A 26,759-nucleotide genomic window follows, 5' to 3' on the forward strand; every position below is an offset into this window, starting at 1 on the left:
CCCCTCCAAACCAGATCTGCACCTGCCCTGAAGAGTGACATCCTATTGGCTGCACATGGCAAGTATAGTGTTGGTTTCAGGCCTTGGTTTTTGAGTTTTGGATAACCCATTTTGGATTATTTCTACCTTCCAAGAGGCTAAAAGAATCTTCATGAAAAGTTTTTACAAGGACAACGAAATTTAAATGCAGTAATGTCCTTTAAATGAGTTTCAGGCATCTTTATAGTTGAAACCGTCCCAACAACTTTCTCCAGTTTGAATCACAAGATGATTAGGACAAGATTGTTTGAAGGGAAGGAGAAGCTGTACACTCAAAGAGTATATAATAAGAGACTATAATGCCTTTTCATGATTCATATTTTTCATACTCCAGATCTGTTTTTCATATCAGACAGAAAGCATTAATTATTAATTAGTAAAGAATGGGTTTTCCTCTGCCAAAACTGTTAAGGAAAATGCAACATGGGACATACAGTAAAAGAAATAAAACATGTATGTGAAAGTCACAATGACTAAGCAAGAGCAATTAAGAAGCCACACAGGTGAAAAAGCTAATGTAATTTAGAAGTCTTGAAAGTCAAGGACAGAATTATAGAATGTACAATTGGAAACACCTGAGATTCATTAAGTGTACAAGGTGAGATGATGAAATTCTTATGTATGGGTTGAACTATGTGAACCAATCAGAATGAATGTACACGCCCACTGGGTGGAAACTGACTACTGGGTGGTGATTAACAAATGGCTATAATAATAGCAATGTTTGCCAATGTATTTTGTGGGTAGTTGTGGATAGTTGGAGTGTTTTGGAGATATTGGAGATTGTGAGGGCATTAGTATTTGTATATAGTAGAATAAAGTAGATCTTTTATATAAGACTACTGAGTTGTCTGGTGTCTTGACTGAAGATACAAGAGCCAGCAGAATCCTGGAGAAGTTTGGAGACTTCTGAGGAAGAAGAGTGAGAAGGCTTGGAGAGTTTGTCAGGGTCTTCAGCCTATTCTCTGAAACTCTGCTGCTTTGGAAGAAAAGCATTAACCACTGACCAAAGCTGGTCAGCACCGCTGCATAACAAGGTGGTGAGTTTAAGCCAGAGGTGAAGAGCTACAACTCCCATCATCCCTGACAAAAACATCACCTGCTCCTGAATGTTCTTTAAACTTGTCCATGTACAGACTATAGCCAAGAACTTTCCAAAGTACCACCACTGCCCTTTAATTGTGTGGAACCAGCCCAGGACTCTGTACTCTTGCTAAGAAGTTCTTGATCTTCCTTCTTGCCTTTCCACACCACCATTCCCATGATCCCACAAGGGCCTCCTCACCCCTCTCACCTGAGCTGTTTCTTGCTCCATGCTTTACCAAAGCCCTCCACATGGGACATGGACGTGGAATGATGCAAAGAACCTATGGACACAAACAGAGACAGAAAGTCATGGAGGAGCACAGAACTAAGCAAGTTCCACAGAGGGCTCCTGGAAGTGTGTTAGCAACATTCAAAGCCTGCACACAAGGGAAAGTAAGTAGACATCTCAAAAGGATCAATGCCTAAAGGCAGTGACATGCCATGTTAGATCAAAGTAAGAAGGTTCACATACCTTGGGGGGGGGGGAATAAAAGGTGAAACAATAATCTGTTTTAAACGTGCACAACTTTGGCAAAATTGCTCTTAGCAAAACATGCATTTGAAAGAAAAACACAAAATTGGGGGCAGGAGGTACTACATTTCTGTCTGCAAGCACACAAAGCGATTGACACAAACTATCACGCTCTTTCATATTTCAGACTATATCAGAACCATCTTCTGAAGTTAGATTTTGATTAAAATCTAGTTTCTCAGGCTGATATTATTAAAAGTTAATTCCCACTGAGTGCCCTAGCAGTTTCTTCAAGACAGATTTGAATAAGACTGCAGCTCTCATTGCTTTGAACTACATCATAAAGCAGAAGTGGACAAAGTACAGTCCCCCAACTATAATGTCTTCCTTTTTTGGGGGGGGGGGCGACAATATTTGGCCCAGGTATGTCCCTAAACCTACCAAGCTCCTACAAAAAAAATTGCTCTTGGGTTCCCTTGCCTATCTCATGTCCCAGAACCCTAGAAAAAATGAAGAAAATTGGGCTTTGAGGAACAAAAACCAAAGCCATAACTGGCATTACATCACTTCCAGTCATGCCAGGAGATATGCTGCAGCACAGGAGGGCTCTAAGGGGGAATGATACTGAGCCCCTTTGCTGCTGTTCACCTCAATAATGAAGCAATAGGAAACACAGAGTCATTCAGGGAATGCAATTACCACTATTCAGTACATTCAAATAACATCTCAAGGGCCACAAACACAAAAAACTCATTTTGGGGCAGAAACCTTTAAGAAACATTTTAAAACAGTCTTACTGTTACCTTTCCTACTAGCACAGAAAAAAATGTGCAGCAACTGCTCCAAAGGACAAATAAAGGCCTAGACTGCTGCCTCTTAAGCTCTCAGATGTGGGAGATGACATACTCCCCCTGCCTCAAATGGGCCAGGAACCAGTGCCATATATATGCCTATTGGTTGTAACTGTTTGTTTATTTCCTGGAAGCATGCAAGGATGGCTCATGGACCAGCAACAGTCCACAGACCACCACCAGTTTAGTCAGAATAAGTCCTACAAGAGATTCTGATAGGATCCAAATGACTCAAGGGGGGTTATTTGAGGGAATGCCTCTCCCTACACAATCCACCCTGCATTCTCAGAACATCTGAGAAAAATTTATTAGAATACCATAAGCCCAGGTTAATGTCAACTTCCCATAGACTGTTTACGGCCACAACCCCCAAACTATGGAACAGCCTACCAAAAGAGATCTGTCTTATCACCACCTTAGATGCATTTAAGAAGGCACTTAAGACGGATCTCTTCTGGCAGGCTTATCCATCTGACCTCTTATAGGAGATCTTTAAGATAAAATGCTTCACTTCTGGTTATGATGTATGCTTTCTAGATGTTTTTGATGTTCTAGATGTTTTAGATATTTTATTGAACTAATAATAATGCCAGTTTTATTGATTGTATTTTATATTTGTACTGTGTTATTTTACTGATGTAATCCCACCTCGATCCGCAGATAGAGGTGGGAAAATATAAATAAAATTATGATTATTGTTTATTATTATTATTATTATTATTATTTGCTTGGACTAACTTTGTTCTCTAACAAAATCAAATAATTCCTGTTCTTCTTCTACATCTTACATGGGCAGTTATTGGGTGGGTGGGCAGGCAATAGCTGGGGAGAACAGAGGGTAGAGCATCTCACCTAAGGAACCACAGAGTGGAGACTGTGCCTGCCCCCCAGGCAACAGTGGGTGACGGAAGTTGAACACTGGGGAGCTGCTAGGAGAACAAGAGAGACAAGCAGAGATCAGTTCAAGACAGGGACATTGTTACAAAATGTGTAGGCACATACAGGAAGGCTGCAGTTCAGTTGTTAGGATGACATAAACTAAAGCCTGAGCCCACAGACACAAGCTTCCTATAGAAAGATATAGAAAGCCTTCAAACACAGAAAGGAAGCTTGCAAAAGACAAGCGAGTGCTCAAGCCAACCCTAAGGAAAATGCCCTATTTAGGGGTGAAGGGCAATGAGAGAAATCCAGGTATAAATTTACACAGCACTAGAATTACTGCATGGCATTAAATGTGGAACACGCATACATATACATTTGCATGGAGAAGAAAGTGTCAATCTGCTTTTTCATTTGGCAATTAAAATGAGCATGTGCTTACAGACTTGCACGAACACATTCCACTAATGTGCCTGCCTAAAGGCATTCCCATAGCTTGCAGATGGAAAGAGATCTGTGCCAACCTTAAGATCAGAAGCTTTCCCTGTCCCCCCCACAAAGATCCTTGGTCTCTACTGTCCCAGGGCAATCTGACAGCAACAGTTCAGGCCAGGAGTGCACTCCTCTTTCCTCGCTGAGTGAAATTCAATCCAGGTACCTCATGGAGGTTCCCCTGATTAACAGCTACAGCTGATCAGGAAAGGGAGTACACAGCTCCTACATAGAGAGATAGGACTCTCTTTTCTCCCTGAAGCATAGGAAGGTCCCCATCAGCCTGAAATATAAGAAGACACTAAGCCACCACAAAAATACAAGGAGCTTTCTCCACCCTGATAGCAGGAATAACTCCTTCTAGATCAGGTTTCGCCAAGCCATTTCTAATGTGCAAAGAGGCCCTTGGGCAAGTAGAGAAGCGACCACTGCTGCCAAGTAGAGTCTTGCAGCCTGGGAATACTGCCACAATCAAAGTGAAGTGGAAGGACACATTGCTTATTTAGAGGCGCAGGCATTATAATGTCCAATACCTCAGAAAGAATAAAGGACTGTTAAGGGCTGTTTAGCTCAACCTGCTACAATACAAGACTCAGTGTAAATAAACCACCTCTCATTACCTTGCCAAAAAAGGCAGGGAGGGGGAGAGACAGAGAATGGGAAAGATTATGTCTTATTTTCTAAGAGAGTCTTGATCTTTGTGAATAATGTAGAAAGGGACAATTAAGTCATCAGCAGCTTAGCTTGAAAAGTCTGGCAGATACTTGATGTTCTTAGTCAATATCACCATTACCAGCAGATTTGGCAGGTTGTGGCCTGGACACTCCACTTGCTAAAGCATCCCCAACAGCAAGTATTCTATGTATGAGGGACCCATATTCACAGCCTTGACAAGCACAGAAGCTGGGGACAGCACACAACAAGAAAGGCTGACTCAGAACATTATGCTGCCTAGAGTAAAGGACAAGATGATTCCCAAACAAAAAAGCTGACTGAGTTGGCTCTTCAACAATAACAACAGAACATCATCCTCTTGTTCTTGTGTGCTTTCAAATCATTTCTGATTTATGGCTTTGTCTTCCCCTGAGATTGAGAGAGTGTAACTTGTCAAAAGCCACCCTATGGGTTTCCATGACCAAGTGGGGAGTCAAACTCTGGTTTCCAAAGTTGCAGTCCAATGCTCAACCACAACACCATGCCAAGTCTCACAACAGCATCCTCTTCTGCACCCAAATAGAAACAGTGAGCTTTTTTATCAGTAACTTTTTATCTATGAGCAGCCTTGGGTCCTTTTCTGGGAGAAAGGTGGCACAGAAATTAAATGAAATTAAATAAATATATAGGGGAGCACAGGGCTGTCCATGCAGCACACCCAGCTTTATCTACTTATGCCTTGTCCCCTCAGCATCCTCCACCTGAAGCATCTGAGGCTGCATCCGTATTGCAGAAACAGTCCAGGCTGAAACCACATTAACTACATGGCTCAATGCTACGGAAGCCTGGGAACTGGCAACAGACCTCTCTGACAGAGAAGGATAAACATTTCACAAAATTACAAATTCCAGAATTCCATACTACTGAGACATGGCAAAATGGTGCTGAACAGCATTATTTCTGCAGGGTGCCAGCAGCTTGAGTCATCACATGAGGCCTCCCTCTACATAACAATAGGACTGGTCCTGCACAATGTCAGGCATTTTATGCTTATGGGCAGGAACAGGACTCTAGGGTGCCCCCTTGATAAATATTAGGATACTATTGCCCACTGGAAGTGTCATCCTCCATTCTCCATAGCTCTGCAAATTCAAGTTGGAGTGAAATCCCAAGGGGAGGACAGCCCTTACAAAATCCTGCCCCTTGCTTACTGAAACAAAGAAACTGAGTATCATTCCCAGCACAGGCAGAGAGAGTGGACCCAAGATCATCTAAAAATGGTGGTGAGACTACAAGAGGCTCACTCACCTGTTGTTCCCACTGTTTGGCGTCAAAGAGTCATTCAACCCAGGAGAATCTGAAAGAGAACAACTACTTTAGTGGACAATCAGGGAGGGCAGGGAGGGGGAAGAGCAGAGAGATCAGGTTGAGGATTAAGTCAGCAAAAGGTCAGGAGAGGGTGGAAATGCCAGCCACATGTACCAAAGTGGAGAAGAGAAACCTGCTCCATTCTCTGCTAACACAGGAGGTCATTGTTCCAGCACTGGGACATGCCAGATCCCGGCAGCCTCTTCTGCTCCTGCTCCATTTACTCAGTGAGGCACTGATTTTGGGGGAAGGTGTGGCTGTGAAGGACTGCTGTCAAATACTGAGCTCCATTATGGCGAATGTAAGTACATGCACACACAAGGTGTACAAAGAGTAGCTGAATATACTATTTGTTCCCTCTTTACAGTCTAGACATCAAAGAACGTGTGTATAAAGTGTCCCATCATACATACAAAATGCATAAGAAGAAATTCTCTGCTCTTAAAGCAAGACCACAAAAGTGTCCACAGCATCAAAATGCAAAGAAAGGCTAAGATTTAACATAGGCTGGGAAGATTCATGAAGTGTTGGGCAAGCTGAACCTATTAATCTGAGAATTTGAGAAAAAGGAAATACAAGCACAATGCATTTCCATTGACAGAATCCACAGATAAAAGTGAAGTAAGTTGCAGAAACATTTGGTCAATTTAGTCAGATTAAAATAGGTATTTTTGGTCCATTCACTTTGCCACCTGACATATTGCATTTGGTTTCTGCAACAAAATATCCCGCTACCCATCTTCTTGTTAGCGAGAGTGATTTCTGATCAGCAAGTCCAGAAATCTAGACAAATTGGATCTGATGTCTTGTGCAAGTTTGGCATTCTTTTCCCACCCATGCCTGAGAAACTTAGATTTTAAGAATATTTGCTTACTTTTTTTTTTTAAGAGCAGGAGCTAGAACCTCCACATTGCCAACACTCTGCCATACATGCAGCTAGTAATGATGTCTCAAACAACAACAAAATCTGGCTTCGGTTAAGATGGTTGCACACTTTCAATTATCTCCCTAGGATGTTTACCCTTGCTTTCCCTGCCATGTTTTTTTTCCTCTCCAGTACTCTAAATGCTTCAAAAATCCAAATTTTCATATTCAGAATCATACCAAAAAAAAAAAGATGCATCCTGTCCACTTAGTATTAAAATCTAAGTGCACTTATGGGAAATTATAGTGCACAACATAGCTAAGCCTGTGCTCAAATACTGCATTAACATGACTTCTTCCCTGCTGTATTGCAAAGACAGTAAGAACATGACTGCTTCCATCCCTAGCAACAGACCACCATTCTCTCATCCTGAGGTATCTCCTCTTCAAGCTACCCAATACCATGGCTAGGCTGAAGGGTAACATGCGTCAGCTTCTTACCTTGAAGTCTGGGCAGCTCCTTTGGGCACACAAATTCTGGCTTAAGTACCTCAAAGCACAGGAACAACTCTGCCAGAAACACCCCCACATTTATCTGGGGAAGCAGAAGAGTTTGTTAGGTTGCCACTCTGGGGAGAGAAATTTTCTTTCCCCTGAGAGAACTGAGAGACTCACGTCCTGAAAAATGCCTTTCCCTGGGCCAGAAATGGCCCTCCTCTCTCCCTGCTGCTTAGAGGGTCCTCCTCCACCATCCGCATAACCCTGAATCAGGTCTCTCCCACCCTGCAGCTAGTGCACAGGATAAGAGCTCCTTCCTAATGCCTAAACCATTCCCCCTGGTCCCCCTCCCTGGCTTGCCAGCGTCACTCCACCACCCACCACAGAAGGAACCATTGTCTCAGGCTCTAATTAGTGTGGCTAGAGGCACCAGCCAAAGCTCGTTAGGGCCAAGACAGGCTGGGCACTGGCACCAAGTGCTAATCCTCACTTGCTCCACATGAGCAGTGGAATGGGGCAGAGGACAGACTTTCAGCAAGGCTTGAAGTATTTCTGGTTCCAGGTGGATGCTCTTGCCTGAATCCAGGCCATTCCCTTCACTGCAAGCCAGGCATCAAGGTTCCTCTCCAGTAGCAGAGCCCCTCTGGCCAAAGCCAGTCTCTACGGCTATCCTTCTCCAGTTACAGAACTCACCTTCAGAGCAGGTGGCATGTAGAGCAAGTCCTCCAAGGAGAGAAAACAGGTGCCACCCAAGTAGTCTGAAGAAAAGCCTTGGATTAGCTGCAGGTTGTAGAGGCTGTCTGCCACAGACATTGTCTCCTTCAGGCATACATCTGCCAGGAAGGGAGAAGGGCACAGTGGCTGTTTGTGGTGATCAGAAAGGGAGGCAGACCCACCCGTAATAATAGAAACCTCTAAATGGTCATTCTACTTCCCCCAATGCACACTCAGCTGCTCCAAGATGACTCACCCTCAAGGCGTATGAGCTGGGGGCAGTAGTAGTGGATGGTGGCAGCAATGGCACCCCCGCTGGCCAGGTCCTTCATACCCGCAATGGCAGAGAAACAGGGGGTCTGTTTGGGCAGGGCTTTGTCTTTCCGATAGCGGATCTGAGCAGAACAGAAGGGCAGGAAGAAATCAATACAACAATGGCAGGAGCAAACCCCACACACAGGGGCCATTTTAAAAATAGACCAGCCCTCACTCATGGTTCTACAACCTAAGCTCCTCTGACCTTAGCCATTCTCCTCCCAACCTTACTATATAGTAGCCATCAAACACTTCCTGAGAATGGATACCCGACAGAGTCAAGGACCAGCTGGGACTAGGACCCACCTCAAACAAATAAGGAAACCAATGTGCACACCCAATGTGGTCCCTCCTTCCCTCTCCCACCCTGATACCAAATGCAAAGTGCATGCTGGGAGGGGAATAAGGATGGAAAGCAAGGAGGAAGGAGGCAAGCCAGAGCTTCATCAGGAGCCCATTGAGAAGCAGCTGAGAAGGAAAGCAGGAAGGAGGTGAAGGAAGCAGCCATTGCAGGAACAAAAAAAGGAGATACTCTCCTTTCTACAGTGCCCCTGGGTGACCCCAAAAAGAGCATGGGCCCCTTCCCCACCACTGTTTCAATGGAGGCCCTGGCCCTACACCAAGCCCAATAGGCAAGGACACCACAATGGCTTTGGTGGAAGGGGAAGGGTGTTAAATGGACAGAATCTGCCCTGAAAGGAAAGAGGGCAAAGGCACTATCCATCACTTTCCCCACATCACTTGACAACAATTAAATCTTATCATTTCCCCTCCAGACATGCTTGTCCTCACCCCAGGACACAGCAGACAAGACAACAAAGGCAGCCCCCACATTGGAGAGACACACACAGAGCAGGGCAGGCCGTGCATAGACAGCATACAGGGAGGGCACAGGGGGGAAAGGAGAAGGTGCATACAAACACACACACACACACACACACCCCAACAACCAGCAGGCCAGCAAAAGAAGAAGAAGAAAAATAAGAGGAGGCAAATGGGACACCTCCATTCCTGCTGCAATGAGCTGGAGGGAGGGCACAAACAAGTTTGCCATACACAGCAAGCACTGGATATCATAATGTGACCCTACCTACTCCACCCAGCCCTTCTCCCCCAACCCTGCCCCATTGTTCAGGTATCTCCTAGCTGAGAAGGAAATGTGGATAGTCCCCAACAAAGAAAAGAGAGCTGTAAAGACCAAAATGTATCCACTGCCAACACAGAAGAGCATTTTGCATGTGAGTGTGCATTAATCTGTCTGTCCTGGTGCCCATATCCACCTGTTCAGAAAGGGAAACATGGACATAACTTAAAATTCTGAAAAGAGAAGCAGACAGAAGCCCAAACAAACACAGTCCTGAGAAACAGGGTGCCTAACAAAAAGGGGAAATGCAACCTGTGATTTCTGGGGTGTCTGGGTAGGCAATGAAATGAGTCCAGACACCTCCAGGGTCACAGGAATTGCATGAGGTTAACTCTCCAAAGCTATGTCCAAGCAGTAGGTCTCTCACACTGCTAGGTACTGTGAACATGGAAAAAGGCCGGGGGGGGGGGGTCAGAAGGGGGGGGACCTCCCCACTTGAAGCCCCAAGAGGTCTGACAGTGGGTGAGCAGAAGTCAGGCCCATTGCAGCAGGAACAGCTGGAAGTTCTAGAACAGCAACCCAAGTGGATGGCAAGGTGGTGCAGGTGGGCAGGCGGGCAGGCGAGTGCACGCGCCGACGGGATACGTTACCACAGGAGGCTTATTCCCCGACTCCTTCAAACAAAAAGCGATGGCATGCTGGATGCAATAGCAAAGAAAAGAGAGAGCCTGATCAATGCACCCGCAAGGGGGGAGAAAGGAGGGATGGGGTGCTGCCTTGCAAGACTGGGGGAAAAGGGGTCACAACAATAAAAAGGGCACTGAGGGACCTTGCTTCGGCCTCCCATCCTGACTACTTGACTGCTTCCCAGCATGCACTTGGACTCGCGAGTGATCCAATTCCTTCTGGAGCACCCCCACAGTCCTAAGCACTAACACACCGGACCCTATCCAGACCTTTTGGTCACATCCTTGACTGCACCAGGTACTGCAGGGCAGCAAGCATAGGGGAAGGGGGCGGAAGGCAACACAGGGGGGGGGGGGGGGGAATAACGACATGTCATGTAAACTAGCATGCTGTTCCTACTTGGCAGCTCCAGGCATGAGCTGCCCTGCTCTGGCTGTCTCTTAACCCCTCCAAAGGACAAGCGGGGCATCCCATAGATCTCCCAAGGCAACCTATTCATCAGGCCCCAAGGCAAATGTGTGATCCTCTTATCTAGGTGGGAGAGAGATACATTAACCCTCACCACCCCACACAATTAGTAACCTGCCCCTCAACCGTCGCCATATGAAGAGTCGTGAAGCTAAGAGAGACCAAAGCAGGTACAGATTGTGGAGGGAAGGGAGATGAGAACAAAGGATGCTGGGATATACCAGCATCCCAGCAGCTGGTGTCCCATACAGGAACACTCCTACTCCCCAGGACAGGTGCCCCCTTTACCCTCACCCAGTTCTGGGGTAGATATTCAGTGTCCATCCATCAGGGAGCAGAAAAACTATCACCCAACCTGCTCCTCAAGGGGAGTCCCTCAATGCACCATGCAAGCACCTCTGCCCCATGATTCTAAACCCCCAGCATCCTTTGCTCTGGGTCCCCCTGGCATGCAGCACAGGAGCCGAGGCAGCAAGGAGATAATAAGTAAAGCCACCCACTTACAGGAACCAGTTTCCAGTACCACCTTGTGGGACACTGAAGCAGAGGAAGGAGAAAGGCCATGGGGAGAAGAGGAAAGAGATGCAGAAAAAGACAGCTCTGTCACATAGCACACCTTGACTATAAAGCACTTACAGCTCAGGCAGCCAGAAAGGCAGCTTGGCTGTGAAGAGGCCATCTTGCCCATCAGAAAAGGCAATGGGATGGCTTTCCCAGGTAGCCATCCCACCCCACCCCACCCCCACCCCCAATCATTCAACAGTTCCAGCCTAGCAGAGCCAGCCCCACAGAACAGCTTTGAGGACAAACAAATGCTCACTGGTTACCCAGGCAAACAAATGGACCATCCCAGGGGCACAGCAGGGAGAGAACAGACAAAAGCCACCTCACAAGAAGGTGAGGGTGGCATAGCAGTTTTACAAGTGGTGGTGGTAGTGGTGAACCCCTAACCTTGAGACTGCATGATTAAAGGGAGAAAGCAACATCTTCTAAGGCCTGAGTTGAAGAAAAAAGATGCGTCTCACACACAGAACAAAGCCAGTGTGAGAAAAGCACCCTTTTCTCATGGCCTCATTGCATTTTGACTAATGAGGCAAGTCCTGTAAACCACCTACAACTCTAACCCTCCCAAATATTAGTCTTTCCAAACTCCACCCCCATTCCCCACCCCACTTCACTCAGAAGGAAGCACTTGTAGCAAGACACACACACACACCTTGGGACCACTACTGGAAGCCTGGCTCTGGCCATCTGTACCAGGAGCAGACCGCTGAGAACTTTCTTGTTCGGCACTTTGCTGTATCTTGTGGATGATCTGAAAGGAGGCAACCATGAATAGTGGTAAACAGGCAATATTAACACCTATCTGGGCCCCACAAATTCCTGGAGACCCCCCTTCCCTTCTCCTCTTTCCACCCACAAAACAAGAAGCTTTCTTTCCTCCTTCTCCATATGTATCTTCATATAAATAAATAATAAATAAAACGTTTATTTATACCCCGCATTTCGTTAAAACAATCAAAGTGGCTTACAACAGTTAAATAGTACATCCATATACACGAAGTATCCCCCCTCCTTTAAAAAGATTAAACAATATAAGATTTAAAATTACATAACTATGAAAAACCAATAACAGGGCAGAGTCATCACACATATGTGGGGGAATCACCACATGGCCGAGTAGTTTATTTTGGAAAAGCCTGCCGGAAAAGATCTGTCTTGACAGCTTTCTTGAAGCTGTCTAAGTTGGTGATTTGACGGATCTCATCCGGCAGGTCGTTCCACAGGCTGGGAGTAGTTGCAGATATGGTCCTCTGGGAAGTCACAGTCAGTCTGGTTTTAATAGGTTGCAATAAATTCTTCCCAGAGGACCTGAGTGTACAGGGCAGATTATATGGAAGTAGGAGATCCCTTAGATAAGTTGGGCCCAAGCCATGTAGGGCTTTAAAGGTAATAACCAACACCTTGTACTGTGCCCGAAAACTAATAGGCAACCAGTGGAGTGACTTTAGTATTGGTGTTAGATGGTCACTCCTGGATGTTCCAGCGATCAACCTGGCTGACATATTCTGTACCAGTTGAAGTTTTCGGACTAGGCACAAAGGTAACCCCATGTAGAGTGCATTGCAAAAATCAAGTCTTAAAGTTACCAGTGCATGTACTACAGTTTTGAGATCCCCCGGTTCCAGGAAAGGGCGCAGCTGGCGTAGCAGCTGAAGCTGATAACAGGCGCTCTTGACCGTCACATTCACCTGCTTTCTCATATGAAGTGATAAATCAAGAAGCCCCTCCAGACTGCGAACATAGTCCTTTGAGGAAAGTGTGAACCCCTCTAGGACTGGAGGTTGCAACCCGATAGCTGGTTTGGGGCCCTGACTGTGAGTACTTCTGTTTTGTCTGGATTCAGCTTGAGCTTGTTTTCCCTCATCCAATCCATTACTGCCTCAAGACACTGATTGAGGGGAGAAATGGCATCTGTCGTCATTGCCGATGCCTGAGACATGGAGAAATATATTTGGGTGTCATCAGCGTACTGATAACACCCCGCCCCATGTCTACAGATTATTTCTCCCAGCGGCTTCATATAAATGTTAAATAGCATCGGGGACAGGATGATGCCCTAAGGGATGCCACAATTAAGTTCTATTTTTGAGGAGCAACTGTCATCGAGCACCACCCTCTGGAACCTGCCCGAGAGGAAGGAACAGAACCACTGCAATGCAGTATCTCCGATTCCTAACTCTCTTGGGCATTCCAAGAGGATGTTGTGGTCTACTGTGTTGAATGCCACTGAGAGGTCTAGAAGCACCAGCAGGGTCACACTCCCTCTGTTGATGGCTAGACGAAGGTCACCAGTTAAGGCGACCATGGCAGTCTCTACCCCATATCCCTTCCTGAAGCCAGTTTGAAATGGATCTAGATAATTGGCTTCATCCAAGACCACTTGGATCTGAAGAGCAACAGCCCTCTCGATCAACTTGCCCAAAAATGGCAGGTGGGAAACAGGCCTGTAATTTTCCATGTCCAGGGGGTCAAGAGAAGGTTTTTTCAAGAGCGGTCTAAAGATTGCTTCCTTTAGAAAAGATGGTACATAACCTTCCCCAAGGGATGCACTTCAGCCACCATCTTGGGGGGAGAGAGGCAGGCTATCTCCAACTGCCTGCCTGTAAGAAGAAAAGCCCTCCCTTCAGCCACCATCTTGGGGGAAGAGAGGCAGGCTAGCTCCAACTGCCTGCCTGAAAAAAGAAAAAGCCCTCCTTCCGACCACCATCTTGAGGGGGAGAGAGGCCTGTTATGTTTTATTTTGACTTTGTATTGTACTTCTTGTTGTACACCGCTTTGATCTAATTTGGAAAAGCGGAATATAAATAAACATTGTTGTTGTTGTTGTTGTTGTTGTTATGACACGTCTAAGAAGTGCCATCAAGGCATCAACCCCCTGGAAAGTGAGCCATGCTGGGCAAGGATCAAGAGGGCATGTCATCTTCCCCATCTTTCCAAGGATCTTGTCTACATCATCAGTACTCAAAAGTTCAAAATGATCCAGTCTAATCTCATAAACGGATTCACTGGACACTTCATCAGTCAGTTTTGCTCCAACATTGGCATCCAAGTGGGCTCTTATTTGAGAGATTTTAATCTGCAAAGTAGTTGTTAAATGCATCACAGCAGGCTGTTGTTGGGTTAAGTAGAAGGTTCTGGGTAGATGGCATCACCGTTAGTTCCCTCACTACCCTAAACAGCTCTGCCGGACGAGACTTTGCAGATGCAATACGAGCAGATGAGGAGGATCTCCTCATTACTTTTACTGCCTCTCTATAAGAATAAAGAAAATTCTTATGACGAGTTCTGTCGGATAAAAGTCCAGTTCTCCGCCAATCACACTCTAGTCATTGTCCCACCAGCTTCATGTTCTTCAACTCTCTGGTGTACCAGGATTTCCGATTTGAAGTGGGTTGGAAAGGACGTTTGGGAACAATTATGTCGATAGCCTTGGTAAGATTGGTGTTTCATCTATTTACCAAGGCTTCAACACCCAATGTCCTCTTATTCCCAACCCAAAATAGAATTTTAAAACCAGCCCCTACTTTATTTTTATTTAAAAGATGTTTGTTACTCCACTATTGTGAGATCATATTCAAACTGGCTAACAGAATTTTCATATTTATACCTGTAACTATTCTGGTATCTCAAGGTGACTTACAGTGCTTTCATCACTATAGCATTCTCATCAATACCTGAAGGGCTCAGAATATATTTAACCCATCAGGGTTCAATGTATGATAAAGCAAATCAATACATTACCACATCTATCCAGTGGAGAAGTTTCTGGTCCCAGGAGATGGCAACTGGATCAGTCCCTGGTGCAACACTCAAGGAGCTGGTGGCTTCCACCGCATAAGCTGTCATCAATGAGTCAATCAGTGCCAAGTGTGCAGCCTGGAAATGTGGTAGGGGAAAAAGAGATGGAGTGAAGTAACTTAAACAAGCTGCAGTATTCACAAGAAATGACTTGTTCACCAAATGCAGTCACACAAACTTGATATCATCAACAACACGGAAAAGACAATGAAAAGGAGATCTGTCTCCTAATAATATTGGGGCAAGTGAAACACATTTAATCCTTCAACTCATAAGGATTTCCAAGTTGAATTTTGCCTTTCTTATTGCTCTCCTAAATTCAGAGTAATACAACTACACAATGCTATGTGATTAATGTGTTACACAGCTAGCCACACTTTGGCATATCCTACTTCCTCAGATAAGGCAGAGCTCAAAAGCATATGCTACATGGACCTGGTCCTGAGTGATGGTAAATAACAAGAATGATCAATACAATTGTCCCTGGAGGCAGCTTGGCAAGGAAGGAAGACATAAAACCCTCAAGGACTAAAGCCTTGTCAAGATATACTCATGTTCAGATCAAAACCCTCCTTTTTCATGACCAAGCAAGCTCAGTCCCACTGTAACCCAGTCTTACACCACAGGAGAACTGGATTAGTGGACTTAAGCTTTTAATACTGTTAAGATGAACCTGGATGAGCATCATAGGCAACTGGCTCTTGTTGCCAATATAGAGCAATTTTTATTACCCAAATTCACCATAATGTATGCAGTCTGGCTGTCCCCTGCACCCCTCCCAATTCTGCATAAAAGCTCTCTCAGAGCCAGAGACAAAATACCTAGACAGACCCACAAATGACTCATCCAAGAGCAAAAGCCTCTTCAGCTCCTGGGCCGACCTAATAGGATAGCCTACAAGCCAATTATATCTGGGAAATACCTTGACATAATAGCCTCTGCCAAGGACATGCAAGTACCATACAGTAGCTGGGAGGAGGAAAATAATAATAATAATAATAATAATAATAATAATAATAATAATAATAATAATAATATTTATATGCCGTCCAATCACTGGGAATCCGAGTGGTTTACAACTCAGGCTTACCATCTCAAAATCACCAAACCACACCACAACCAAACCAAGTTTGGTTGGGTTGGTGTTGGTGGGGGGGTTTTGTTGGGGGGTGGGGGTTTTTGGGGGGTGTGTTTGGGGGGGTTTGGGGGGTGGTTTGTGGTTTGTGGGTGTTGGGGGTGGTGTGTGGGTGTGTTTTTTGGGTGTGGGTGTTGGTGGGGGGTTGGGGGGGGTGGGGGGTTGGGTTGGGGGGGGGGTGGGGTTTGGTGTGGGGGTGTGTGGGGTTGGTGGTTGTTGGGGGGGGTGTTGTTTTGTTTTTGTTGGTGTGGGGGTGGTGGGTGGTTGGTGTGGGGGTGTGTGTTTGTTGGGTGGTGGGGGGTGTGGGTGTGGTGTTTTGGGTGTGTTTGGTTTGGGTTGGGTTTGGGGTCTGTGGTGGGGGGGGGGTTTGGTTGGGTGTGTTGGGTGGTGGGTTGGTTTGTTGTTGTTGGGGGGGGTGTGTGGCGGGGTGTGGGGGTGGGTGAAAAACACACACACACACCAAAAAAAACCACCCCAACCACCAACCCACTCCAAAAACAAAAAAAACCCCACCAAACACCCCCCCCCACACCAACACAACCAAAAACAACAAACAACACAAAACCAACACACAACAACACCAAAAAAAACACACCAACCAAACCCAAACACACAAAAAAAACAAACACAACACCAAAACACCCCACAAAACCAACAACCCACCACCCACGACACAAAGGAGAATGGGAATGGTGGGGGGGAGGTCCAGCATTCTTCTCTCCCTCTGAGGCCTGGACCAAGGCAGATGGACTGGAGGGAGGGCTCTCTATCTTCAGGCTGGCCCTGATGGAGCTGAGCCAGCCTATACTCTCCCTCAGAAGAGTATTAAGAAGAGTATTTTCCTCTCATGATAATATAATTTCTAAACTCTGTTTGGTGCCCATATTCTACCATGAGATTCAAGAGTACCTATAATCTGGTCAATCTTAAATGAGACTATTTTTAATCCAGCCTCCTGCAATATGGTATCCTTCAGAAATTTCTGACTTCAGCTCTCATCAGTTCCAAACAACATGTCTGATGTTTGGAAATTTTGAGATTTGTACCTGAAGGACACCAGGTTGAAGATGGGCTCGGCACAGGCATCTCCACCAGTTACCAGAAAAGCTATTCTCTGCCTGTTAACTGGGAGGTATGTCCATAAAATCACAATCAAAGCCAATAAATCAGGAAGAACAGCGCCATATGTTTGTAGAAAAGAATAAATAAATTGGGGAGGGGGGGAGCCAGCATAAATGGTGAAATTTTAAATAAAAATAAGATCAAGGCCTGAATGGCTGCAGGAAGGTGTCACTTGGCATCTTAATGTTACTAATAAGAACATCATGGATTTCCCAAATTGAAGTGTATTCTTTTTATCTCTCTCTGCAGAGCCCTACTGCATCCCATATTCATCTTAAGGGCCAGTTCAACCAGAACTGTGCAGTACTAAATTTCAGCCAGTCTGGACTTTACTGGTTGGGAGTAAGGTGAAACAAATAAAAAATAGGCTGAATTCCTCTCCTCCAGATGCTTGGTTTTTTACATGTAGAATATACCAGGGAACTATTCAAGAAAACTGTTTTATTGGTTCATTGTGCTGGCTGTATAAGGTAGCCCATCTTAAGAAGTTCTGCTGAAACCCCTGAGCAGTCCACACTTGTAAAACCTGGGATAAAAACAACCCTTGACCTACGTCCTAGAACTCACATTTTGTTATGACTTATAGCTAGAATGAATAAAATTTACAACTATCAAGGAAAACTTGAAAAACTGGCTACAAACATAGTGGTGCCATTTCACTCTCTCAGTTCTAGCCTTATATACTGGAGGTTAGGGGGCAAGGAGAGATCAATATCCTTATTTTAACATTACACAGCATCAGTGCAGTAGGAAGCACTAGACAAGAGCAAGTGGGTTCAGTGAGCACTGGAACAGAAACGGAGCCTTGTAAGCAAGGACAAAAGGCCAGCAAGGAAACCTCTAGGCACTCCTGATTCAAGACTCTAGGTACTTCTGCACCACACCCAGGCTTTTCTGGCAGCCTGAACTTCCACACCACAGAAGGAACTGCAGCAGCAAAAAAAGAAGGTGTCAATTTGGCTATGAACAGAGACTGCAAGGTTGCTAATGAGGAGTTTATATTTCTCTAAGGGAGAAGATAAAGAGAATGTAGGGACATGCCAAGCAATTTGTTTTTTATTTTTATTTTATTTATATACCGCTATTCCAAAGATCATAGCGGTGAACAGCAAGTAAGCTATTTAGCAAGTACTGTAAGCTAATTTGCCCCCAACAGTCTGGGTACTCATTTCAACGACCTCGGAAGGATGCAAGCCTGAGTCGAGCTTGGGCCCTTTTGCTGGTCTTGAACTCGCAACCTTGTGGCTTTGAGTGAATGGCTACAGTACAGGCATTTAACCACTGCGCCACCAGGGCTCATGAAGGAAAACCCTGAGATAGTCTCTCTTAAGGCACCTCAAGATGCAGGCTGAAGAGTTGTTAATATTATGTCATAAATAACTGTTCATATCCAATTGGAAATTAAGTTAAGTAATATATATATAGAAGTCTCTTTAGGAAAATGTTGTATAGTGGTTTGAACATTGGACTACAATTCTGGAAACCAGGGTTCAAAACCCCGCTGGTACATAAAATACTCACCGGGTTGCCTTGGGCAAGTCACACCCTCTCAGCTTCAGATGATGGCAATGGCAACCCCCTCTGAACAAAACTTCCTAAGAAACCCCTATGACAGGTTTGCCTTGGGGTCACCACAAGTAAAAAATTACTCGGGGGCACACAACAAAAACATAAAAAACTAAAGCAAAACAGGATATGAAAGAAATGATACAATGACCTTTTTTTTTACAATGAATAATATACAAAGTAATAGCATACAAAATAATCATCAAATTTTGTTTTCCAAATATACATACGGTACTTACAACTGACTTCCCATATTCATCCAGTTTGTATTAATCTTTATCATTTAAATCTTATTTTCTTCAGTTCAAAATTAATGTTTTAATAATCCATCTTTGTGTTAAAGACTAGCTTAATTTGTTTTGATCACTCTATCTCGATTCATACAATTAGCGTCTCAATGAATTTAAGTTTTCCTTCTCACAGTACAGTAGTATTAGAGCCCATTCCTGTTTTATGTACGTTTTGTCTTTTTAATCTAGCAGTTAACATATCCATACTCATCATATCAACTAATTTCCAGAGCCAGTCTTGGATTGAAGGTACTTCAGTTATTTTCCATTTTTTGCCAAAATCAGTCTCACCATCAAAATCATGTACAGCAATAATCGGCAACATTTCTTCTCAATCTCTTTTTGTACCTTATGGAGAATATTTAATAAATACAGTTCTGGTGACATTTTAAAATTAATTTTAAGAATTTCACATATTACTCTATGAATATTTTTCCAATAAGATGTAACTAGATTATAATTCCACCATATATAAGTAATAAAGTAAGAGAAGATACAGACATCAAAGGAATACCATTAAAAGGACAGCATTATAAGTTAAAAGCTTTGGGGATGATATAGTCTTTTTTCTAGAAGAATCGATGGATATTGGAAAATTACAAATGATATTATCTGACTTTGAAAAAGTCTCAAGGATGAAAGTGAACAAAGATAAAACTGGTTCTGGTCAAAAATATGACAAAAGAAGAAAAATTGTTACAAAACAAATCAGGATACAAAACTGAGAAAAAATTAGATACTAAGGAATTTGGATAATGAAAAGGAATGCAGATTTGTATAAAAATAACTATGAAAAGAAATGGAAGGAAATCAAAGACGAATTAAATAAGTGGTCAAAGATTAACCTATCCTTGTTTGGCAGGATAGAAGCTCTTAAGGTGATGGTACTTCCCAATATGAACCAATAATCATTAATGAAAAACCATTCCAAACATGGCAAAGAAACTTGATAGTATTTATTTGGGCAGGTAAAAACCCAGAATTAAAAGGAACACTTCAATAGAAAAGAAAACAATGGTGAATGTAATCTTCCTGATTTGAGCATATTATTATGCAAATGCATTAACATGGATTACGGACTAGATTAATTTGGACAAAGAAAGAATATTGGCCCTAGAAGGCTTCCACCTAAGTAGCACGCCTATATGTGGTACAGAAAAACAGACATACACAAAGATTTTGAAAATCATTATATCAGAAGATCACTGTTTAAAATTTGGACTCAACAAAAAGAAAAATTCTATGGGAAATTACCACTATGGGTGTCCACACAGGAAGCTTTATTTGGAAGATGGCATGATGTATCAGGATAGCTTAGCTATCAAGATATTTTGAAAAAACAAAGCAGAAGACAATACACGATGAAATCCCTAGAAGGCCTGAGAGAACTCATCCAAAAATTCATTGGCTACCATACAAACAACTGACAGACAAATTTAAAACAATTATAAAGCAGAAGAATTTGAAGAAAATGAAAATGAATTAGATAAACTGAGAAGGAAAAATGGTTCAAAACTGACATCAAAATTTTACAGTGTATTGTTAAAAAGAGAATTGGAAGAGAACATTGTGAAAGAAATAAAGATTAAGTGGGAGAGGCATTGACCTGGAAAGTTGGGAATTAGCTAGAAGAAAACAATTTACTAGATACCAGGATTTAAAAGAAAACTATTTCAAAATGGAAAATGGCTGGTATCTAACTTCAGTAAAACTAGTAAAAATCTACAAGACATCTGGGAATAAATGCTGGAGGTGTAAAAGTACTGTGGGTGGGTGGTACAATACAATGAACTTTTAAATGGGAAAAAAATTACAAATGTTTTTTTTAAAAAAAAACATAAGGTGCACAGGTTAAAAAAAACCCAATTACCGATGAGAAAGGAAAATACAGTTAGTCCACCTGCATCCATGGATTCTTTATCCACTGATTCAACACTCCACAGATTTAAAATATTCAAAAATAAAAATAAAAATATGAATTCCCAAAAGCACACTTTGATTTAACCATTTTATATAAGGGACACCATTTTACATGCCATTGTATTTATTGGGACTTGAACATCCATGGATTTTGGTATCTATGGAGAGTCCTGGAACCAAACACCAGCGGATACCAAGGACCCATTACATACCTTTATTGTTTATTGTTTGTTGTGGTTGTTGTGTATGTATGTTATGTCCTATTTATGTTGTTATTTTTTTGTTGGTGTGTATATGTGTGTGTGTGTGTGTGTATACACAAATTTGTGCTAGAATGTGCACGTCTTTGGCCCGGAACAGATAGGCCAAATGCGCCATGCTGACCCCGATACTAGGGTTAGGGACCGTGCACCAGCTGCACGGTCCCTAACCCTAACACGGCACAATGGCAGAGTAATGGCAGCAGCACCATTTTGATGTAAGCAACACGCAGTGTTCGCATGCCGTCGTACGTTGCTTATGTCACAAGTGCACCAGTGGCACGCTCGTGATGTCACTCTGGCACCGCAAAAAGAACCCAGAAACACGACGTTAATTTTACTCCAGAGGGACGGTGTGTGGTTTGGGGGCTGCGCCATCCCTCCGGAATTTAAATGGGCGCCTGCAGACCGCCATTATGCGGCTGTCTGTACTGCCCATTTGTGTATATGAGATGGAGATGGAGGCTGAATAAGACCTTGTGAGACACAACTCACAAGGCTGCTGTTCTCTGCTTCAAAGGACAGGTCCACTGCCACCGGGAAACGCATAAAGCCTCCTAGGTCCCTTCTCTTCCAAAGCCCAGGCAAACTGCATGGACATAAATAAAACCTCTGCAGAATAAATACATACAGACTGTGTCAGATAAGGCCAGGGGAGTCGGATAATAGCCACTGCTCAGCTCTGACTGATGTCTGCTTTCCAATATTGTTGCTGGCAGTGGGCCAGCATGGCTGCCACTACCAGCTCCCTCCACAGAGCAACTAATCCACAGCTTTGCTCTCCCATCCTTAGGGCTGGGGGGTTGGTGGCTGCAATCCAGTTGCCCTCTCAGTACAGCCCCTTATATGATATCTAGGCATCCTGCCCCACAGACACACTTACAACTTCCTGAGGCAGGGATGCAAGGGACGTTTCCTGAAATTATACCAGAATCGAGAGAATCACCACCATCATTTCCCCCTTGCTCTGATTAAATCCTTTTTTTCAGCTTCCTCAGCGGACAGTATTTACCAGCACAACAGGAAGCAAAGGAGAAAGGATACCCCTCCCTTCAGCCAACCAGAGCTCCCATCCTTCCTCCCAACTTTGACAGAATTGTCAAAGCAAAATTAATAGCAATCAGTGAAACATGCTTGAGGCAGATCTATCCCGTCAGGCACTTGGTGGCAGAGCCACCACAGCAGCTGGGATCTCCCCTCATCTCCTACACACACACACACACACACACACACACACACACGAGATGGAAGAATTATAATTGTTGGACAATGTGAAGCCAGAAATCCCCACCTCAGTGCATTAAGATTTCCCAGGACTGGCTAGGAGAACCTTGGGAAAGCAGAAGCAGCACTGGCACCGATCCCCCGACCCAGCTGGCACCTGCCGCTAATGCTGATCAGATTCCAGCACAGCAAGGAATTCAAGCCATCAGCCATGTTGTCAGCTTGTTTTGAACCCTAACCTCGGAGTTTTTGTTTTCAAACCATCATACATGGGGAAAGCGAAGGAATACCAACTTCGTCTTTCTTCTGCCCTCCCACCAACTTGTTGCTCAAATATAGCTGGTTCCTTTCTTCTCATTTACTTTCCACTGAAAAACACACACCCAAACAACTCAGCATTTTTAATATGCCACTACACCTGCTGGCAATCTACCCAGATGTGATGGAATAGCAGGCATGTGAGAAAAGAAAACAGCCCACCCTCTCCTAATATAGTACTATTTCTAAAGACAGAGGGATATGCAGCTTCCTCTTTTGCCTCTACTTGAGGTAACAGTGATTGTGAAGTAAAACCAAACAAGAGCACCCCATTATCTCCAGCACAATTCATCCTACTGCATTAAGGTCCTGCTAAGAACCACTACTGTGCCACCCAGGTTAAATCAACCGTAAATTCTACTGTAATTTGGGGGGGGGGATATGAGTAGAAAAGGTCCCATGCCTTTTTAAGAGTGGAGGTCCTTATTTTCTCAAACATTTACAAGAATTGGTGTATTTCTGGTAACAAGGGCCATATAATCTGTAGCACATCACCATTCTAGCTCCCCAGAAAACCTTGGTGCTTCAACAGAGCTGCAGCAGGCTCCTTTCTCTCTTGACAAGTAACCTAAAGCCCTGGGAAAAGCTATTCTTGGGGTGACTTCAACCACACCTCAGCCCTTCCCACTAGAGAAAGAGAGAGGATGATGAGGGGGGAAGGTTCCCACGGAGTGGCTGGGACCATAAAGCTTGTAAAGGCCCAACCCTAAAGCTGTGGCGCCACATGGGATACTCCTACTATGAAGAATAAGCAAGAGACAAGCAAGAAGAGAGGTTTGGGTACTTCTCTTTCACCCTTAGGGCCTCCATCAGTCCCCTCCTTGCCTGGTAGAGTCCTGAGAAATGTCATACCTATGCAAAGTCCATGAACAGGAGCAGCGAGTTTTAGATTTGGCTCCTCTTCATTAACAACAGACCTCACAAAACTCCAAGGGAGAAGAGAGGGGAGCAGGAATCATTTCATAAGGAGTTTTCTTTCTCTTAAATCACTGAGTCTAGGATAACCAACACTTTTCTGTTGACAGAAACCTCACCTATTTATTGCAGCATGCGAGATATACCTACCAGACAGCAGCAGCAGCAACTCAAAAGAGAAGAACCACACACTCATATTTTCATAATTTAAAAGTATGGATTTTGTAGGCAAGACCAAATACATTGAACATACAGTAGCTCTAAAGAACAGATGGGCAAGTGCAGCCTGCAGGCCATACATAAGCCTTCTGGATTGCATTTATTAATTTTTGCGAAACATTTTTCCCCCTGAAAAAAGTCCAATAATGTCCCCAAAGCATCTGGAGGACAATTTTGCTAAGGGAAGGGCTGTCTGGAAGAAGCACTGTCTGCTCCTGTACAGTTTTGAAAAAAGCCCTCAGACCTGAAACAGCATAGTGATGGTTTAGAAGATAACAAGCCGCATACCCTGCGTGCAGTATTCCCCAGTGTACCACTGTAATTTAGCAAAAAGATCCTACCAAGTAATTCTGAGAATATATTACTGTGCTCTAAGCTCTATTTCTTGTTTCAGTTGATTGTTTGGAAAACATTACGAGGATTGGTGTGACATACGTGCAATAGCCTAACTGTCCTACTCCATATGTAATTTATTATAAATGCTTTGTCTATGAGGATACATTGGTTTATATTGTTGTCCTCCGTTATTGCTTGGATGCTTATTTTCTTCACTATTTAAAAAAATTCAGGGGAAGGAGGTGGGGAAAACAACCTGACCCTTCTCCTCCTACATCACAACCATTTTCAGACGACTACTCTGGCTTCTTCACAAGAGCACCAGAACAAGATGCCAACACCCATGCACACCCCTCACCCAGAAGATACCTGCTTGCAGACTTAAAAGAAGGAAAAGGGGGTAAAGAAGGGGAGCATCTAAAGAAATCTACAGAAGGAACAAAAGGCATATCTCAAGATGCTTAACTGTGGTTTTGTAATGGTTTTTGTTGTCCAACAAATGGTTCAATAGTTACTGGTTCAGAAATTTCTTAATTTTGATTCTAGGTAACCCCTGAAGATCTTAACAGTATACATAGACCAAAATGCATCAGGTTTCTACCAATTAACAACCTTCTTTTGAGCAACCTGAGACACATCTCCTGTTTCTTGTGTTTGCAGCCTTACCAGCCTGATTGGTTTGTGGTGCAGGTCTGCTTCCTTTACAGGCTTTTCTTGGAAGGTGGGCACCAAGCCACGACGGGCCAGAAGTTGCAGCAAAGCAGCATTGTCCTTGGGGGATGGGTTGCCATCAGGACCTGAAGGCAAGGCCTGGCGCCAGGCACGACAATAGATATCAGATGAAAGTAAGAGACGGATGAGGGGAGGTTTCATGTGCTCCTGTTCATACTGGTCCGTATAGAAGGGTTCACGCAGCTCAGCTGGGACATGCTCTGTTAGGAGGGAGAAAAAACAGTTATGCTGTTTCTGGTGTCCATTCAGCCTCTCAGAATTCTCAAATCTATTTAAACTAGGTTCTCTGTACTGGAAATCCCATAGCTTCTTCCATTACTTTTCTGTCATTATCTCTGTCCCAAGTCAATGGCCAGAACACTGGTTTTGAATGCTGGAAGCAGAGCTTCAAATCCCCATTCAGCCAGGAAACCCAGCAGGTGGCCTGAGCCAAGGAATCAGTTTTAAGTCTAACCTCAAGTCATAATAGTGGTATGCGGATGAAAGAAGATATCCCACATGCAATGCATCTTGTTCTCCTTGGGAGAAGAATTGGACACACTTGCAATGAAAAATAACCCAAACCAGGCGAGGTGGTGGTACACGTATACTGCTGTTTGGCTCAGTTAGTTTCTTTGTCACAGTACTATAGCAACAGTAGCACAGCTGGAATGCTGTCAGGATAAGAACACGGGGAAATGGGCATTTGCAAGAAAGCATGGCAGGTGCACAAGGGTGCTCTGCTATTCTGCTGGACGTCCTCCTGCTTCAGGGCCGGCAACAAATCTGTCAGAAAAGCTACTCATAATTTTGGTTCTCTCACAGCATTCAAAATATGGTCTCTTGGAATGTTATTGAAAAATTAAAGGGCCGGTAGATTCCCCCAAAAAATCCTCTGCTGTCATATAAACCCACAGCTGGGCAAACAGGCAAGCAGGGAAGCACTGGTAAGACCAGGGAAAGCTAGGGATGCCATATCCCGTGTGTAGGCGGGGCAATCCCGCTTTTGGGGGGGCCTGGCCTGGTCCCGGTCCGGTTTCCAGCCAAAAGGGGGGACTGCCCCGCCCGCGGCCACCCACCTCTCCTCCTCCTCCGCCTCCTCTGCCCCTGCACACGCCCTGTATGGCCGTGGCTGCTCATGCAGCCGACCGGCCAGTCACTTCTGCCTCCTCCATCTCCTCCGCCTTTCTAGCCCCGCGCGCAAGCAGGGGCGAGTGTGCGCTGCCGCCGGCCGGGGCAAAGACAAGCACCCAGCGCACGAGGCGGAAGAGGAGGTGGGTGGCTGCCTGCCTGCTTCCGGTGCGCGCGGATGTGGAGCGCGCCAAGGCAGGCGGAGGCAGAGGAGGAGGAGGAGGAGGGGCCTGCCTGCCTTGGCGCGTTCCCGTCCATGCGCACCGGAAGCAGGCAGGCAGCCACCCACCTCCTCTTCTGCCTCCGCCTCGCGCGCAACTGAGCTGGGTGCTTGTCTTGGCCCCGGCCGGCAGCAGCACACACTCACCCCTGCTTGCGCGCGGGGCTAGAAAGGCGGAGGAGGCAGAGGTGGCTGCCTGCCTCTGCCGCTGGAGCGCGCGGAGGGGGAGCACACCAAGGCGGAGGAGGAGGGAGGAAGGAGGAGGAAGAAGAGGAAGAAGAGGAGGAGGAGGAAGGAGGAAGGAGGAGGGAGAGGAGGAGGGATGAAGGAGGAAGAAGAGGAGGAGGAGGAAGGATGAAGGAGGAGGAAGAAGAGTTGGAGGGAGGAAGGAGGAAGAAGAGGAGGAGGATTTCCATTCCATTTGTACAGGTTTGCTTTGTTTTAACAATGATACTGGTGATGATGATGATGATGATGATGATATCAGCAAGCCTCTGAGGTGATTTTTACAAACTCATGTGCAGTGAAGAAAAAGCAAAGTCCCTTGACCAAGTACACA

The 26,759-nt window shown here is 44.7% G+C and overlaps 1 protein-coding gene across 6 annotated transcripts in view; it reads right to left on the minus strand.

Annotated features, from left to right (window-relative positions):
• CAMSAP3 (calmodulin regulated spectrin associated protein family member 3) overlaps positions 1-26,759 on the minus strand; it is a 61,761-nt gene that overhangs the window by 15,947 nt on the left and 19,055 nt on the right. Inside the window, exons 2-12 of one of the 6 annotated variants that reach the window (XM_042451168.1) lie at positions 24,805-25,070; positions 14,777-14,911; positions 11,688-11,786; positions 10,976-11,008; positions 9,967-10,014; positions 8,174-8,312; positions 7,897-8,036; positions 7,207-7,300; positions 5,782-5,830; positions 3,301-3,374; positions 1,334-1,406 (exon numbers count right to left, since the gene is read on the minus strand). In XM_042451168.1, coding sequence (XP_042307102.1) covers positions 1,334-1,406; positions 3,301-3,374; positions 5,782-5,830; positions 7,207-7,300; positions 7,897-8,036; positions 8,174-8,312; positions 9,967-10,014; positions 10,976-11,008; positions 11,688-11,786; positions 14,777-14,911; positions 24,805-25,070 — 1,150 coding nt within the window. Of the gene's footprint in view, positions 1-1,333; positions 1,407-3,300; positions 3,378-5,781; positions 5,831-7,206; positions 7,301-7,896; positions 8,037-8,173; positions 8,313-9,966; positions 10,015-10,975; positions 11,009-11,687; positions 11,787-14,776; positions 14,912-24,804; positions 25,071-26,759 lie in introns of all 6 variants that reach the window. The other 5 variants (XM_042451167.1, XM_042451169.1, XM_042451170.1 and 2 more) reach the window with 5 other exon arrangements.

Source organism: Sceloporus undulatus, chromosome 2 (assembly GCF_019175285.1).
Source record: "Sceloporus undulatus isolate JIND9_A2432 ecotype Alabama chromosome 2, SceUnd_v1.1, whole genome shotgun sequence".
Classification (NCBI taxonomy): domain Eukaryota; kingdom Metazoa; phylum Chordata; class Lepidosauria; order Squamata; family Phrynosomatidae; genus Sceloporus; species Sceloporus undulatus.